The sequence below is a fragment of the Salmo trutta genome, chromosome 1 (genome assembly GCF_901001165.1).
Source record: "Salmo trutta chromosome 1, fSalTru1.1, whole genome shotgun sequence".
NCBI lineage: Eukaryota > Metazoa > Chordata > Actinopteri > Salmoniformes > Salmonidae > Salmo > Salmo trutta.
The window spans coordinates 18,515,769-18,531,510 of record NC_042957.1 but is presented as its reverse complement, the minus strand read 5'-3'; the positions used below and the strand labels follow the sequence as shown (position 1 = coordinate 18,531,510).

Genomic DNA, 15,742 nt, shown 5'->3' with positions numbered 1-15,742 from the left:
CATTTTTGAGTTTTCGTCTGACATGCACGTCCTGAATTTGGATTTGTGAACTGAAGGCGCGAACAAAAAGGAGGTATTTGGACATAAAAGACGGACTTTATCGAACAAAATAAACATTTATTGTGGACCTGGGATCCCTGGGAGTGCATTCTGATGAAGATCATCAAAGGTAAGTGAATATTTATAATGCTATTTCTGACTATTGTTGACTCCAACATGGCGGATATATTGTTTGGCATGTTTTTGTGTCTGAGCGCCGTACTCAGATTATTGCTTCTTCGGTAAAGCTTTTTTGTAATCTGACACAGTGGTTGCATTAAGAAGAAGTTTATCTAAAGTTCCATGTATAACACTTGTAGTTTCATGAACATTTATGATGAGTATTTCTGTAAATTGATGTGGCTCTGCAAAATCACTGGATGTTTTTGGAGGCAAAAGATTACTGAACATAACGCGCCAATGTAAACTGAGATATTTGGATATAAATATGAATTTTATCGAACAAAACATATGTATTGTGTAACATGAAGTCATATGAGTGTAATCTGATGAAGATCATCAAAGGTTAGTGATTAATTTTCCTTCTATTTCTGCTTTTTGTGACTCCTCTCTTTGGCTGGAAAATGGCTGTGTATTTGTGTGTGTAGGTGATGTCCTAACATAATCATATGGGTTGCTTTCGCCGTAAAGCCTTTTTGAAATCAGACACTGTGGTTGGATTAACAGAAGTAAGCTTTAAAATGGTGTATAATACTTGTATGTTTGAGGAATTTTAATTATGAGATTTTTGTTGTTTTGAATTTGCCGCCCTGCACTTTCACTGGCTGTCGTCATATCGATCCCGCTAACGGGATTCAAGCCATAAGAAGTTTTAAACATGGACATTCAGATATTCTCACAGAACAAATCAATCGTTAAGGGGTTCCTTGTTTTCCATAGCACCTTTATTTAATGTCCAACCATTCCTGAGCAAATATTAAGTATTGTTATTCATTGTCTGTATACATACAACACTTCCACAGTAACTTCTGATCTTATGGAGTCTCGTAAATACCAAAGACTATAAAAACACTATGCATGTTCAAGAAAACTGACACCAAAACTGGTTGTCAAAAGCCATTACTGTATCATACTACTGTTATGAACAAGATCTTTTCATTGATATTAAACACACATACAATCCCTTCGCTCCCATTAGTACTGTTCAGTTTGTGCTTTGGTCTTTTACAGGATCTCCCATTTCATTAGTGTTGTCATGATCACAGGTGCACTTCCACTTGAGAATAGTTGGGAATAAACAAGGATTCTTTCCGATCCGGAAGACAAAGGTTAAACTAAGCAATAGCAATACATGCTTTTTCCCCCTCATATACAAACTGCTTTTATAAAAGTGCATGGTAATGAATACATGGAAATATTAGTGTTTTTTAAAGTATTATATTCTCTTTGATCTGAAGCAGTATAAATTTGGAATGTTGTTGTCTTTCTGCTGTGGTTAGCAACAGTTCATCTCCAGGGGGCGAGGTCAGTGAGAGCATGACAGAGGCTGCAGCAGGTTGGAGTTTGTATGCCCTCGGTGATGACCTCTTTGTGGCCCCTGTGTTACCACTTGCCAGGGATGGGCACCCCGCACTCGTACCATCCCACGAAGGGATGTGGCGTACGCCGGCCAATAGGTCCAAAGTTGACTGGCTCCTGCCTGTATGAGCGATAGTAACCTGCACAGGGGAGGACCGGCAGTGTTGTAATGCATTATGAATAGATGTAACACATTTTTAATGCTTTGTTAGAGGATTTCGACTGTTTCTATTCAGCCTAGAAATAGGATATTGAGGTTGTCTATAATCAAGGCTCTGGGACTTAATATAACTATTTTTAATACCATGAAAACAATTCTACAACAGGCTGTAGGCGAGTGATGAATTCTGGGAGTTGATTTATTTGCCTTCCTGAAGACAAACAATGTATACGAAACGCTTCAGTCTGGTTTTAGACCCCATCATAGCACTGAGACTGCACTTGTGAAGGTGGTAAATGACCTTTTAATGACGTCAGACCGAGGCTCTGCATCTGTCCTCATGCTCCTAGATCTTAGTGCCGCTTTTGATACCATCGATCACCACATTCTTTTGGAGAGATTGGAAACCCAAATTGGTCTACATGGACAAGTTCTGGCCTGGTTTAGATCTTATCTGTCGGAAAGATATCAGTTTGTCTCTGTGAATGGTTCGTCCTCTGACAAATCAATTGTAAATTTCGGTGTTCCTCAAGGTTCCGTTCTAGGACCACTATTGTTTTCACTATATATTTTACCTCTTGGGGATGTCATTCGAAAACATAATGTTAAATTTCACTGCTATGCGGACGACACACAGCTGTACATTTCAATGAAACATGGTGAAGCCCCAAAATTGCCCTCGCTAGAAGCCTGTGTTTCAGACATAAGGAAGTGGATGGCTGCAAATGTTCTACTTTTAAACTCGGACAAAACAGAGATGCTTGTCCTAGGCCCCAAGAAACAAAGAGATCTTCTGCTGAATCTGACAATTAATCTGGATGGTTGTACAGTCGTCTCAAATAAAACTGTGAAGGACCTCGGCGTTACTCTGGACCCTGATCTCTCTTTTGAAGAACATATCAAGACTGCTTCAAGGACAGCTTTTTTCCATCTACGTAACATTGCAAAAATCAGAAACTTTCTGTCCAAAAATGACGCAGAAAAATTAATCCATGCTTTTGTTACTTCTAGGCTCGACTACTGCAATGCTCTACTTTCCGGCTACCTGGATAAAGCACTAAACAAACTTCAGTTAGTGCTAAATACGGCTGCTAGAATCCTGACTAGAACCAAAAAAATTGATCATATTACTCCAGTGCTAGCCTCCCTACACTGGCTTCCTGTTAAGGCAAGGGCTGATTTCAAGGTTTTACTGCTAACCTACAAAGCATTACATGGGCTTGCTCCTAACTATCTTTCCGATTTGGTCCTGCCGTACATACCTACACGTACGCTACGGTCACAAGACGCAGGCCTCCTAATTGTCCCTAGAATTTCTAAGCAAACGGCTGGAGGTAGGGCTTTCTCCTATAGAGCTCCATTTTTATGGAATGGTCTGCCTACCCATGTGAGAGACGCAGACTCAGTCTCAACCTTTAAGTCTTTACTGAAGACTTATCTCTTCAGTAGGTCCTATGATTAAGTATAGTCTGGCCCAGGAGTGTGAAGGTGAACGGAAAGGCTGGAGCAACGAACCGCCCTTGCTGTCTCTGCCTTGTCGGTTCCCCTCTTCCCACTGGGATTCTCTGCCTCTAACCCTTTTACAGGGGCTGAGTCACTGACTTACTGGTGTTCTTCCATGCCGTCCATCGGAGGGGTGCGTCACTCGAGTAGGTTGAGCCACTGACGTGGTCTTCCTGTCTGGGTTGGCGCCCCCCCCTTGGGTTGTGCCGTGGCGGAGATCTTTGTGGGCTATACTCGGCCTTGTCTTCGGACGGTAAGTTGGTGGTTGTAGATATCCCTCTAGTGGTGTGGGGGCTGTGCTTTGGCAAAGTGGGTGGGGTTATATCCTGCCTGTTTGGCCCTGTCCGGGGGTATCATCGGATGGGGCCACAGTGTCTTCTGATCCCTCCTGTCTCAGCCTCCAGTATTTATGCTGCAGTAGTTTATGTGTCGGGGGGCTAGGGTCAGTCTGTTACATCTGGAGTATTCTCTTGTCTTATCCGGTGTCCTGTGTGAATGTAAATATGCTCTCTCTAATTCTCTCTTTCTCTCTTTCTTTCTTTCTTTCTCTCGGAGGACCTGAGCCCTAGGACCATGCCTCAGGACTACCTGGCATGATGACTCCTTGCTGTCCCCAGTCCACCTGGCCATGCTGCTGCTCCAGTTTCAACTGTTCTGCCTGCGGCTACGGAACCCTGACCTGTTCACCGGACGTGCTTGTTGCACCCTCGACAAATACTATGATTATTATTATTTGACCATGCTGGTCATTTACGAACATTTTAACATCTTGACCATGTTCTGTTATAATATCCACCCGGCACAGCCAGAAGAGGACTGGCCACCCCTCATAGCCTGGTTCCTCTCTAGGTTTCTTCCTAGGTTTTTGGCCTTTCTCAGGAGTTTTTCCTAGGGAGTTTTTCCCAGCCACCGTGCTTCTTTCACATGCATTGCTTGCTGTTTGGGGTTTTAGGCTGGGTTTCTGTACAGCACTTTGAGATTTCAGCTGATGTACGAAGGGCTATATAAATAAATTTGATTTGATTTGATTTGATTTGATTTATGTTATTTTACCTTGTGCTGTGGGCAGATATGTTGAGAGGCTGGGGGAGCCTGTCCTCCCGTCTAGGTAAGAGTCTACAAACTGGCAGTGGTCCTCCCCATGGCCGAATGTGTCTGCTACACTGTAGAACATTTCTGGAAGGAGAGCGAGAGAGACAGAGATGGGAGAGCCATCAATGGTTAACAACAGAACACACTCTCACACAATATTCCATTATGTAATGAGGCCACAGAGCCCCAAAAGCATAAAACACCCAGTAGCATAGGGAAGAGATGTAAAGAAAGGGTGTGATTAATATACATGTAGTGAAAGAGTGAGAGAATGAAAGGGAGAGCGAGAGAGGGTGGTAGTGAAAGAAGAACGGGAAAGCGTAAGGGAGAGAAATGGTGGTGAGATTATAAGAGAGAAAAATAGGAGAAACTGTAAAGCAACTTGAATTGATCCAAGACTTGAACTTGAGAGAGAGAAGGATATAAAGGAGGATAGGAAGGTGAAAGTAACATCAGTAGTACCTTTCAGCCCATCTCCCATAAAGATTTTGTATCTCAGCGAGTTGCACAGGACCACGCCCACAAACTTTCTGTACCAGGTTCTCTTGACGTACTGGCTGCCCTTACAGGCACTGTGCTGGGGGTTGAATCTGAAGGAGAAGGGGATCCAGATAGGCTCTCCACCTAGAGGAAGGCAGGTAGCCTAGTGGTTAAGACCCTTGGGCTAGTCGGCAGGGATTGGTTTGAATCCCTGCTGACTAGGTGAAAAATCTGTCTGTGCCCTTGAGGAAGGCACTTAACCCTAGTTGTTCTGGATAAGTGTGTCTTCTAAATAACTACCTTTTAAAAGTGTCTGCTAAATGGCATATATTACATAACCACTAAACTGTTGCAGTGAAGGTTGAGCTCTCAGCATGTCCTTAATGACAGTCCCTCCTGATCTAACAGAGTGCTTACTTAATGCTACACTCACAAAGCTAGTCAGTAATACCTACTCTCAACCTGTCAGATCTAACAGAGCTAGTCAAGACTAACTAATCGACTGCTCTTCCCTCTAGCTGACTCAACGGTTAACACGTCAACTTTTACTGCATTTTTGTTTTCATTTCAGCAATTTACCATCTGTGATGTGATAGATGCCTTGCTTAAGTTCAGCAATTTACCATCTGTGATGTGCTAGATGCCGTGCTTAAGTTCAACAATTTACCATCTGTGATGTGATAGATGCCTTGCTTAAGTTCAGCAATTTACCATCTGTGATGGGATAGATGCCTTGCTTAAGTTTGATGTAAACAAATTGAGTGGAGCTGATATGCTTGATCCATTGTTGCTGCTGCTCTCTGTCACCCTGATTGCTGAATCATTACTTTCAACCTGACGATTATATCTGGTACTGTCCCCAACGTGGCCCATGTACTCCCCCTTCAGGTGGTGCTGACCCTTGTGACCTAAATAATGATCACCCTATTTCTAAGCTTTCTGCCTAGCTAAAATATAATAATCCTTGATTAATTCTCAGCTAAGATCTTTCTTATCTTTGAAATATATTCTAAATGTACATCAGTTGTGTTTTAGACCAGGTCATAGCACTATCTCTGCCGCATCCCTAGTTATAAATCCTGTGGTTAATTGTATGGATAAAAGGCTACATTGTGCTGCCCTCTTCATTGACCTGTCAAAGGCTTTCAATACTGTTAACCACTCACTGCTAATTCAGATGCTTTCCTCAATTGGCCTAGACCAGGCTGCATGTAACTGGTTTAAAAATTAATTGACAGATGTGTCAATGTGTATCTACTCAATGTCTATATACTGATGATGTTAAATCAGGTTTCCTGGACATTACTAAAGGTGTCCCACAAGGGTTGATTTTGGGTCCTGTAATTTTTACATTAACAATATCGACTAGTCTGTAAAAAATTGTAACCTGCACTTGTATGCCAATGATAATGTTATGTATGCTATTGCACCCACAGTTGACAAGGCTCTATCTGAACTACAGTCTGCCTTCATTGTATTACAGAAAAACTTTATTGACCTGAAATTAGTATTGAATGCATGTAAAAGTAAGTATATGTTGTTCTCTAGAGCACATAAAAATAACTGATGATTTAAGCATTGTCACGATTCCTACCGACGGTGGCGCCCCCTCCTGCTCGGGTGGCGCTCGGCGGTCGTCGTCACCGGCCTATTAGCTACCACCGATTCCCTTTTTGTTTTTTCCCTTTTTTTATGTTTTCTCACCTGCCCTGAGTTAGTCATTAAGAGGGCTATTTAGTTCAGCTGGCCCGCTCCCTATTGTGCGGGATTGTCTTTCTGTGTGTTGACTGCGTTTTGTTCGACTGTGCTTGTCGAGTGTATTTTCCCTGTTGTTGGGAAACCTTTTATTTTGTGCTTGTGGTTTATTAAAATTACCACACAGTGTTCGCTGCTTCCTGCGCTTCTTTCCGCCACACAACAGACAAGCCGTTACAGAATCCCGCACCACAAAGAGCATGGAATCAGCGGGAGCAGCGGGCACTCCACTACCCTCGGTGGAAGAACGTGTCCTTCATAATACATCGGTCCTGCATCGCATCGGATCCGCCATGGACCAGATGATGGAGAGGATGGACCGATGGGAGAGGAGTGGTATCCTCTCTCCACCTTCACCCCCCCCGATACAACCATCTCCTCCTCCTACGACGTCTGGCTCTGGCGCGCTTCGCCTGGCACTCCCGAGGGAGTACGATGGGACGGCGGCTGGGTGCAAGGGGTTTCTTCTCCAGTTAGAGTTGTACCTGGCCACCGTCAGACCTGCTCCTACAGGAGAGGAGAGCGTGAGTGCCCTCGTTTCCTGCCTGACGGGCCGAGCTCTGGAGTGGGCTAATGCGGTCTGGAACGCTCCAGACTCGGCGAGGGACCACTACCCAGAGTTCACCCGCCGCTTTCGGGCTGTTTTCGACCACCCCCCCCGAAGGTAGAGCGGCGGGTGAACGGCTGTTCCACCTCAGGCAGGAGACGAGGAGCGCTCAACACTTCACGCTGGAGTTTAGGACCTTGGCTGCTGGAGCGGGGTGGAATGACAGGGCCCTCATAGACCACTACCGGTGTAGTCTCCGGGCGGACGTCCGCAGGGAGCTGGCCTGTAGGGACACCAATCTATCCCTGGACGAACTCATTGATATGTCCATACGGTTGGACAATTTGCTGGCTGCCCGCGGGCGTTCGGAGAGGGTCCTGCCCGTTTCACCCCCGTGCACCCCCGCCCCTACCCCTATGGAGGTAGGGGGGGCCGTGCCAAGGGGCACCGGAGGAGGTGGCTCCTCCTGCACCAGCTGTGGTCGGAGAGGACACGGCCGACCGGGGCTGGAGGAGCCGGTCTGGGAGTCGAGAAGGCAGGCAGAACACTTCTCGGTCACCTCAGGTGAGTCAGCACCAGATTCGCCTAGAACCCCCTGTTGGTCATGTGTTTTTGCCTGTTTCATTTTCAATTTTTTTTCCCTCTTGCCAGCATAGGGCGCTAGTCGATTCAGGCGCAGCTGGGAACTTTATGGACCGTGGACTTGCCATTAAGCTGGGCATTCCACGGGTGCCGATAGATTCCCCCTTCCCCGTGCACTCCTTAGATAGCCGACCATTAGGGTCAGGGCTAGTCAGGGAGTCTACGGTGCCGCTGGACATGGTAACGCTGGGGAATCATAAGGAAAGCATTAACTTTTTTCTTATTGATTCACCTGCGTTTCCGGTGGTGCTGGGGGTCCCCTGGCTGGCTGGTCACAATCCCCTCATTTCGTGGAAACAGGGGGTTCTCCAGGGGTGGTCGGAGGAGTGTTCAGGGAGGTGTCTAGGAGTTTCCATAGGTGCCACGTCGGTGGAGAGTCCAGACCAGGTGTCCACCGTGCGCATTCCCCCTGAATACGCCGATTTGGCGATCGCTTTTTGTAAAAAGAGAGCGACTAAATTACCACCTCATCGACAAGGGGATTGTGCGATAGATCTCAAGGTTAACGCTGCGCTTCCCAGGAGTCACGTGTACCCCTTGTCACAAGAGGAGACGGCGGCTATGGAGACATACGTCACGGAATCCTTGGGACAGGGGTACATTCGGCCCTCCATCTCACCCGCTTCCTCGAGTTTCTTTTTTGTGAAGAAAAAGGAGGGAGGTCTGCGTCCGTGCATTGATTATAGAGGTCTAAACGCGATCACGGTGGGGTTTAGTTACCCACTACCTCTTATCGCTACGGCGGTGGAATCATTTCACGGAGCACAGTTCTTCACAAAATTGGATCTCAGGAGCGCGTATAACCTGGTGCGTATCAAGAAGGGAGATGAGTGGAAAACCGCCTTTAGTACCACATCAGGCCATTATGAGTACCTCGTCATGCCGTATGGGTTGAAAAATGCTCCAGCCGTCTTTCAATCCTTTGTTGACGAGATTCTCAGGGACCTGCACGGGCAGGGCGTGATTGTCTATATCGATGACATTCTGATTTATTCCGCCACCCGCTCCGCGCATGTGTCCCTGGTGCGCAAGGTGCTTGGTAGACTGCTGGAGCATGACCTATACGTTAAGGCTGAGAAGTGTGAGTTTTTCAAACGAGCCGTCTCCTTTCTGGGTTATCGCATTTCCACCACGGGGGTGGTGATGGAGTGTGACCGCGTTAAGGCCGTGCGTAATTGGCCGACTCCAACCACGGTGAAGGAAGTGCAGCGGTTCTTGGGCTTTGCCAACTACTACCGGAGGTTTATCCGGGGGTTTGGCCAGGTAGTGGCTCCCATTACCTCACTGCTGAAGGGGGGGCCGGTGCGTTGGAGATGGTCGACGGAGGCGGACGGAGCCTTCAAGAAGTTGAAGACACTGTTCACCGACGCGCCCGTGTTGGCGCACCCGGACCCGTCTTTAGCGTTCGTAGTAGAGGTGGGCGCATCCGAGGCTGGGGTGGGTGCCGTGCTATCACAGCGCTCGGGTGCGCCACCGAAACTCCGCCCCTGCGCTTTCTTCTCAAGGAAGCTCAGTTCGGCGGAGCGTAACTACGATGTGGGGGACAGGGAGTTGCTAGCGGTAGTCAAAGCCTTGAGGGTGTGGCGACACTGGCTTGAGGGGGCTAAGCACCCCTTTCTCATCTGGACCGACCACCGAAACCTGGAGTACATCCGGGCAGCGAGGAGACTGAATCCACGTCAGGCAAGGTGGGCCATGTTCTTCGCCCGGTTTAGGTTACCATCTCATATAGACCGGGTTCCCTTAATACTAAAGCCGACGCGCTGTCCCGTCTGTATGACACGGATGACCGACCCATCGATCCAACTCCCATCATTCCAGCGTCTAGGCTGGTGGCACCAGTGGTGTGGGAGGTGGACGCGGACATCGAGCGGGCACTGGTGTTGGAACCTGCGCCTGCGCAGGTGCCCGTGGGGCGCATGTATGTGCCGCTCGATGTTCGCGATCGGTTGATTCGGTGGGCGCACACGCTACCTGCGGCGGGTCATCCTGGTGTAGAGAGGACAGTGCGGAGTCTAAGGGGGAAGTATTGGTGGCCCACCTTGGCTAAGGACGTGAGGTCATATGTCTCTTCCTGTTCGGTGTGTGCCCAGAGTAAGGCTCCTAGGCATTTACAGAGAGGGAAGTTACAGCCCCTCCCCGTTCCACAACGGCCATGGTCGCACCTGTCTATTGACTTCCTGACAGATCTTCCCCCCTCTCAGGGGAACACTGCGATTCTGGTGGTTGTGGATCGGTTTTCTAAGTCCTGCCGTCTCCTCCCCTTGCCCGGTCTCCCTACGGCCCTGCAGACTGTGGAGGCCCTATTTACCCACGTCTTCCGGCACTACGGGGTGCCGGAGGATATTGTCTCTGATCGGGGTTCCCAGTTCACATCCAGGGTCTGGAAAGCGTTTATGGAGCGGCTGGGGGTCTCGGTCAGTTTAACCTCTGGTTATCACCCCGAGAGCAATGGGCAGGCGGAGAGGGTGAACCAGGAGGTGGGCAGGTTCCTGAGGTCGTATTGCCGGGACCGGCCAGGGGAGTGGGCGAGGTATATTCCCTGGGCAGAGTTAGCCCAGAACTCACTTCACCACTCCTCTACTAACATGTCACCCTTCCAGTGTGTGTTAGGGTACCAGCCGGTCCTGGCCCCATGGCACCAGAGCCAGACCGAGGCTCCTGCGGTGGAGGACTGGGTTCAGCACTCCAAGGAGACCTGGAAAGCAGTACAGGACTCACTGAAGGAGGCCAGTGCTAGGCAGAAAAGGAGTGCTGACCGCCACCGCAGTGAGGCGCCGGTGTTCGCACCGGGTGACAGGGTCTGGCTCTCGACCCGGAACCTGTCCCTCCGCGTGCCCTGCCGGAAGCTGGGGCCGCAGTGTGTGGGGCCCTTCAAAGTCCTGAGGAGGATAAACGAGGTGTGTTATCGGTTGCAACTCCCTTCCTATTACCGTATTAACCCCTCGTTTCATGTGTCTCTCCTCAGGCCGGTGGTGGCTGGTCCCCTACAAGAAGATGAGGTGCCGGAGGTCCCTCCACCCCCCCTGGACATCGGGGGGTCCCCGGCGTACAGCGTAAGGGCCATTCTTGACTTGAGACGCCGGGCGGGGGACCTGCAGTACCTCGTGGACTGGGATGGGTACGGTCCTGAGGAGAGGTGCTGGGTGCCGGCGGAGGACGTCTTGGACCCATCCATGTTGAAGGAGTTCCACCGCCTCCGTCCGGATTGCCCTGCGCCTCGTCCTCCGGGTCGGCCTCGAGGCCGGTGTCGGCGCGCTGCAGGAGCCGCGCGTCAGGAGGGGGGTACTGTCACGATTCCTACCGACGGTGGCGCCCCCTCCTGCTCGGGTGGCGCTCGGCGGTCGTCGTCACCGGCCTATTAGCTACCACCGATTCCCTTTTTGTTTTTCCCTTTTTTTATGTTTTCTCACCTGCCCTGAGTTAGTCATTAAGAGGGCTATTTAGTTCAGCTGGCCCGCTCCCTATTGTGCGGGATTGTCTTTCTGTGTGTTGACTGCGTTTTGTTCGACTGTGCTTGTCGAGTGTATTTTCCCTGTTGTTGGGAAACCTTTTATTTTGTGCTTGTGGTTTATTAAAATTACCACACAGTGTTCGCTGCTTCCTGCGCTTCTTTCCGCCACACAACAGACAAGCCGTTACAAGCATGTACTTTGGATGGTGTCTATATTGATTGTGTCCCTGCTTACAAGTATCTGGGCATCTGGATAGATGAAAAGCTATCTTTTAAAAAGCATAATGACGAGTTAGTTTAGAAGATGAGAATAAAAATGGGCTTCTTTTATAGAAATAGGTCCTGCCTCTCAATAAATAGTAGAAATCAGATTATTCAGTCGATGTTCCTATCGGTCCTAGACTATGGCGACATCATCTATATGAACGCAGCTGCCACTTCATTAAAGCCGTTAGATGCAGTTTATTATAGCACACTGTGCTTTATTATGGGCGACAATTTTAGTACTCATCACTGCATTCTCTACCGGAACGTTGGTTGGCCCTCTTTGATGTCACGTAGGTTGATACTTTGCTATGTTTTCATATATTTTTCATATATATATTTTGAACCCCTTCTTCTCTCCAATTTTGTGGTATCCAATTGGTAGTTACAGTCTTGTCTCATCGCTGCAACTCTCGTAAGGGCACGAGAGAGGCGAAGGTCGAGAGCCATGCGAAACACGACCCAACAAAGCCACACTGCTTCTTGACACAATGCCCGCTTAACCCAGAAGCCAGCCACACCAATGTGTCGGAGGAAACACCGTACACCTGGTGACTGTGTCAGCATGCATGAGCCCGGCCCGCCACAGGAGTCGCTAGAGCATGATGGGACAAAGACATCCCTGCTGGCCAAACCCTCCCCTAACCCGGACGATGCTGGGCCAATTGTGGGTATCCCGGTCGAGGCCGGCTGCGACAGAGCTTGGACTCGAACCAGGATCTCTAGTGGCACAGCTAGCACTGTGATGCAGTGCCTTAGATCACTGAGCCACTCGGGAGGCCAGGTTTTAATTTATTAAGCCTTTTTACAAAAGTCTCACTGTATCTAACATCTTTACTGAACTTTAGACATGCGAGTTACCACACCTGGTCTCAGGGATGCTAGCTCTGGAAATTCCTTTGGTCTCTAATGAGTCAGGTAAATCAGCTTTGAGTTTTTTTGCACTTTATTTGTGGAACAATTTTCAAAATGTTCTGAAAAGTTGATATTTTGGTGCCTTTAGGCCAATTCAGAACGCTGATTTAAGGACCTTTTTACTAATGAATGTCTTTGTTTTTCATGACCGTGTTTCTTTCTTTCTTTCTGCTTGCATTTTGTATTTTTATTTTGATGTGTCTATTCTGTAAATTAGGTAATTCAGGGCTCATCTGTAAAATAGACCTTGGTCTCAGTATGACTTCCTGACAAAATAAACTACACTCAACCTGTCAGTTCCCACAGAGCTAGTCAAGACTAACTACACTCAACCTGTCAGTTCTCACAGAGCTGGTCAAGACTAACTACACTCAACCTGTCAGTTCTCACAGAGCTGGTCGAGACTAACTACAATCAACCTGTCAGTTCTCACAGAGCTGGTCAAGACTAACTACACTCAACCTGTCAGTTCTCACAGAGCTGATCAAGACTAACTACACTCAACCTGTCAGTTCTCACAGAGCTGGTCAAGACTAACTACACTCAACCTGTCAGTTCTCACAGAGCTGGTCAAGACTAACTACACTCAACCTGTCAGTTCTCACAGAGCTGGTCAAGAATAACTACACTCAACCTGTCAGTTCTCACAGAACTGGTCAAGAATAACTACACATCCCCTTTATTAACAGTTTTCACTATGCCAGTCTCCTTTTCAGATACACAGCGAATTGTGCATAGCACCCAAGGGAAAGGGTAGGAAGGGGTGAGAGGGGAGGGAGTGAACGAGCACCTGCCCTCCTCATCCCCCCTCTTCGAAATACCTGACTGACTCTCTTAATTAAAAACAATAAATACCAAAACTGTACTTTGGCATCGTTTTACCACTATGGATGTCTGCCAAGTCCAGTGTATGTCAGTGTAGGTGCATGCAGCCTTTGGTATGCCCCAGACTGTTAACTCCTCACCAGCTCTCTCCAACTGTCACTTCGAGTTTCTTCAAATGTCAAATGACCTGAAGCAGGGATCTTCTGGACTAGAGCAATGTAGGCCAACATGTTTTGTCAATATTGTTAGAGTAAGAGTAACATATGAGACATTTCGATACAACTCACCGGGCGGCCGTTCAATAAGAAGAGGGTCATCTGAAAAACAGAAAACGTTAAAATGAGAGACATGACCTGGAACAGAATTCATACATAACCTAAAAAACAGTATGATACGGACAGGTATATGTGGCCTTAGTAGATCTAGGATCAGCAAACCTATTTCCAATCCCAGAACCACAACCATTTGCAGACACAAAGCAAAACTGACCCTAGAACAGTATTTAGCAACCTCACCTAATACTCATACAGACCTGATTCAGTGACATAGGTGAGCGTATCGCTAACCGGTCCCAGCCCAAAGACATTCTTTGCCTGGACTTTGAAGTAGTACCTGAGGTAAAAACCAACCAAGACAAAATAGTGTGTATTAGAGATAGCCATTATTACAGGCGTTACAGAGGCCAGGTCTCTGTTGCCACATGGAAGATGTTTAGACCCTAATGACTATAGCAGATGGCTGGGAGGCAGCACTCGATTCCTGCACCCTCAGAAAGGAGAGAGGGAGGCACACTATAGCAGATGGCTGGGAGGCAGCACTCGACTCCTGCACCCTCAGAAAGGAGAGAGGGAGGCACACTATAGCAGATGGCTGGGAGGCAGCACTCGACTCCTGCACCCTCAGAAAGGAGAGAGGGAGGCACAGTATAGCAGATGGCTGGGAGGCAGCACTCGACTCCTGCACCCTCAGAAAGGAGAGAGGGAGGCACACTATAGCAGATGGCTGGGAGGCAGCACTCGACTCCTGCACCCTCAGAAAGGAGAGAGGGAGGCACACTATAGCAGATGGCTGGGAGGCAGCACTCGACTCCTGCACCCTCAGAAAGGAGAGAGGGAGGCACACTATAGCAGATGGCTGGGAGGCAGCACTCGACTCCTGCACCCTCAGAAAGGAGAGAGGGAGGCACACTATAGCAGATGGCTGGGAGGCAGCACTCGACTCCTGCACCCTCAGAAAGGAGAGAGGGAGGCACACTATAGCAGATGGCTGGGAGGCAGCACTCGACTCCTGCACCCTCAGAGAGGAGTGAGGGAGGCAGATTTAAGAGAATACTGTTTTTATGTTCCTATAGCAGGGAGAAAGAGAGAAAGAAAGAGGGGGAATAGGGTAGATTGAAAGAGGGAGGAAGAGTGAGTGAGAGAGAGGGAAGGAGAGAGAGGGAGGAAGAGAAAGACCTCAAAGCAGCAATTTCACAAAGAGAGCATTTCTATATGACACAACGTCCCTCCTGACCAATATAAAGCAGACTTTGAGCTCTGGGCCCGCATCCACAAAGCGACTCAGAGTAGGAGTGAGGATCTAGGATCAGTTTGACATTTTAGATCATAACGAATAAGAAAAAAATATCTATTATATATTATATTGTCAGATCCTAGATCAGTACTCCTACTCTGAGACACTTTAGTCTCAGTGTGTTTTAAATACAGTGTAGGAATTATTTAATCGCCTCAGATTCAAAACAACACCGTGAGACAAGACTCTGAGCGTTTGCAATCTTTTCCATACCGTGGACAATGTATGAGTGTGTGTGTGTTCTCCCTCCACTTCAGGGTTACGTACAATAACTTGACGGTCCACTAATTTGCACCCAAACCCTTTAACGAGAGAGAGAGAGAGATTCTCATATAACTTTTCTCTATATACCTTGACTTCCTATCTAGAGTTGTCTGTCTTGTATGTAGGAGAGTTTCATGCCTTATAGTCCTTTAGTGAGCAGCATTCCTCACCCTGTGCATATTAAGCAGACTGATGTCTAGGTGGTGTAGGATTGCTGCATTGGTGTGTGTGTGTGTGTGTGTGTGTGTGTGTGTGTGTGTGTGTGTGTGTGTGTGTGTGTGTGTGTGTGTGTGTGTGTGTGTGTGTGTGTGTGTGTGTGTGTGCGTGTGTGTGTGCGTGTCTATGTGAAGACATATGTCTATGAGGTGTAGACTACTACCCCACACACACACACGTAGTGTTGCTTCAGTGCAGAGAAACTGAAATGTATACACGTCCTCAGATTTCTCCTTACATACAGCCAGCTCCAAGCAGCGTAGACCCTCAGTCAGCCTGGCTCAGTTCAGTCTTTCATGGACAATTATAAAGCGTCAATCACTCTACCCGCCTTTTGCACATAAAGTTTTTACTCATACGCACACACACACACACACACACACACACACACACACACACACACACACACACACACACACACACACACACACACACACACACACACACAGATGTACACACACACATCCACCCATAC

At 48.0% G+C, this 15,742-nt stretch overlaps 1 protein-coding gene across 1 annotated transcript in view; it reads right to left on the bottom strand.

Moving 5' to 3' along the window:
• Window positions 1-926: 926 nt before the first annotated feature.
• The window catches only part of LOC115205325 (fibronectin type III domain-containing protein 1), a 93,956-nt gene continuing 79,140 nt past the window's right edge, over window positions 927-15,742 (bottom strand). Inside the window, exons 18-22 of the mRNA XM_029771582.1 lie at window positions 13,748-13,827; window positions 13,503-13,532; window positions 4,796-4,957; window positions 4,295-4,417; window positions 927-1,718 (exon numbers count right to left, since the gene is read on the bottom strand). Of these exons, the coding sequence (XP_029627442.1) occupies window positions 1,603-1,718; window positions 4,295-4,417; window positions 4,796-4,957; window positions 13,503-13,532; window positions 13,748-13,827 (511 nt within the window). The 3' untranslated portion in view covers window positions 927-1,602. The remainder of the gene's footprint in view (window positions 1,719-4,294; window positions 4,418-4,795; window positions 4,958-13,502; window positions 13,533-13,747; window positions 13,828-15,742) is intronic.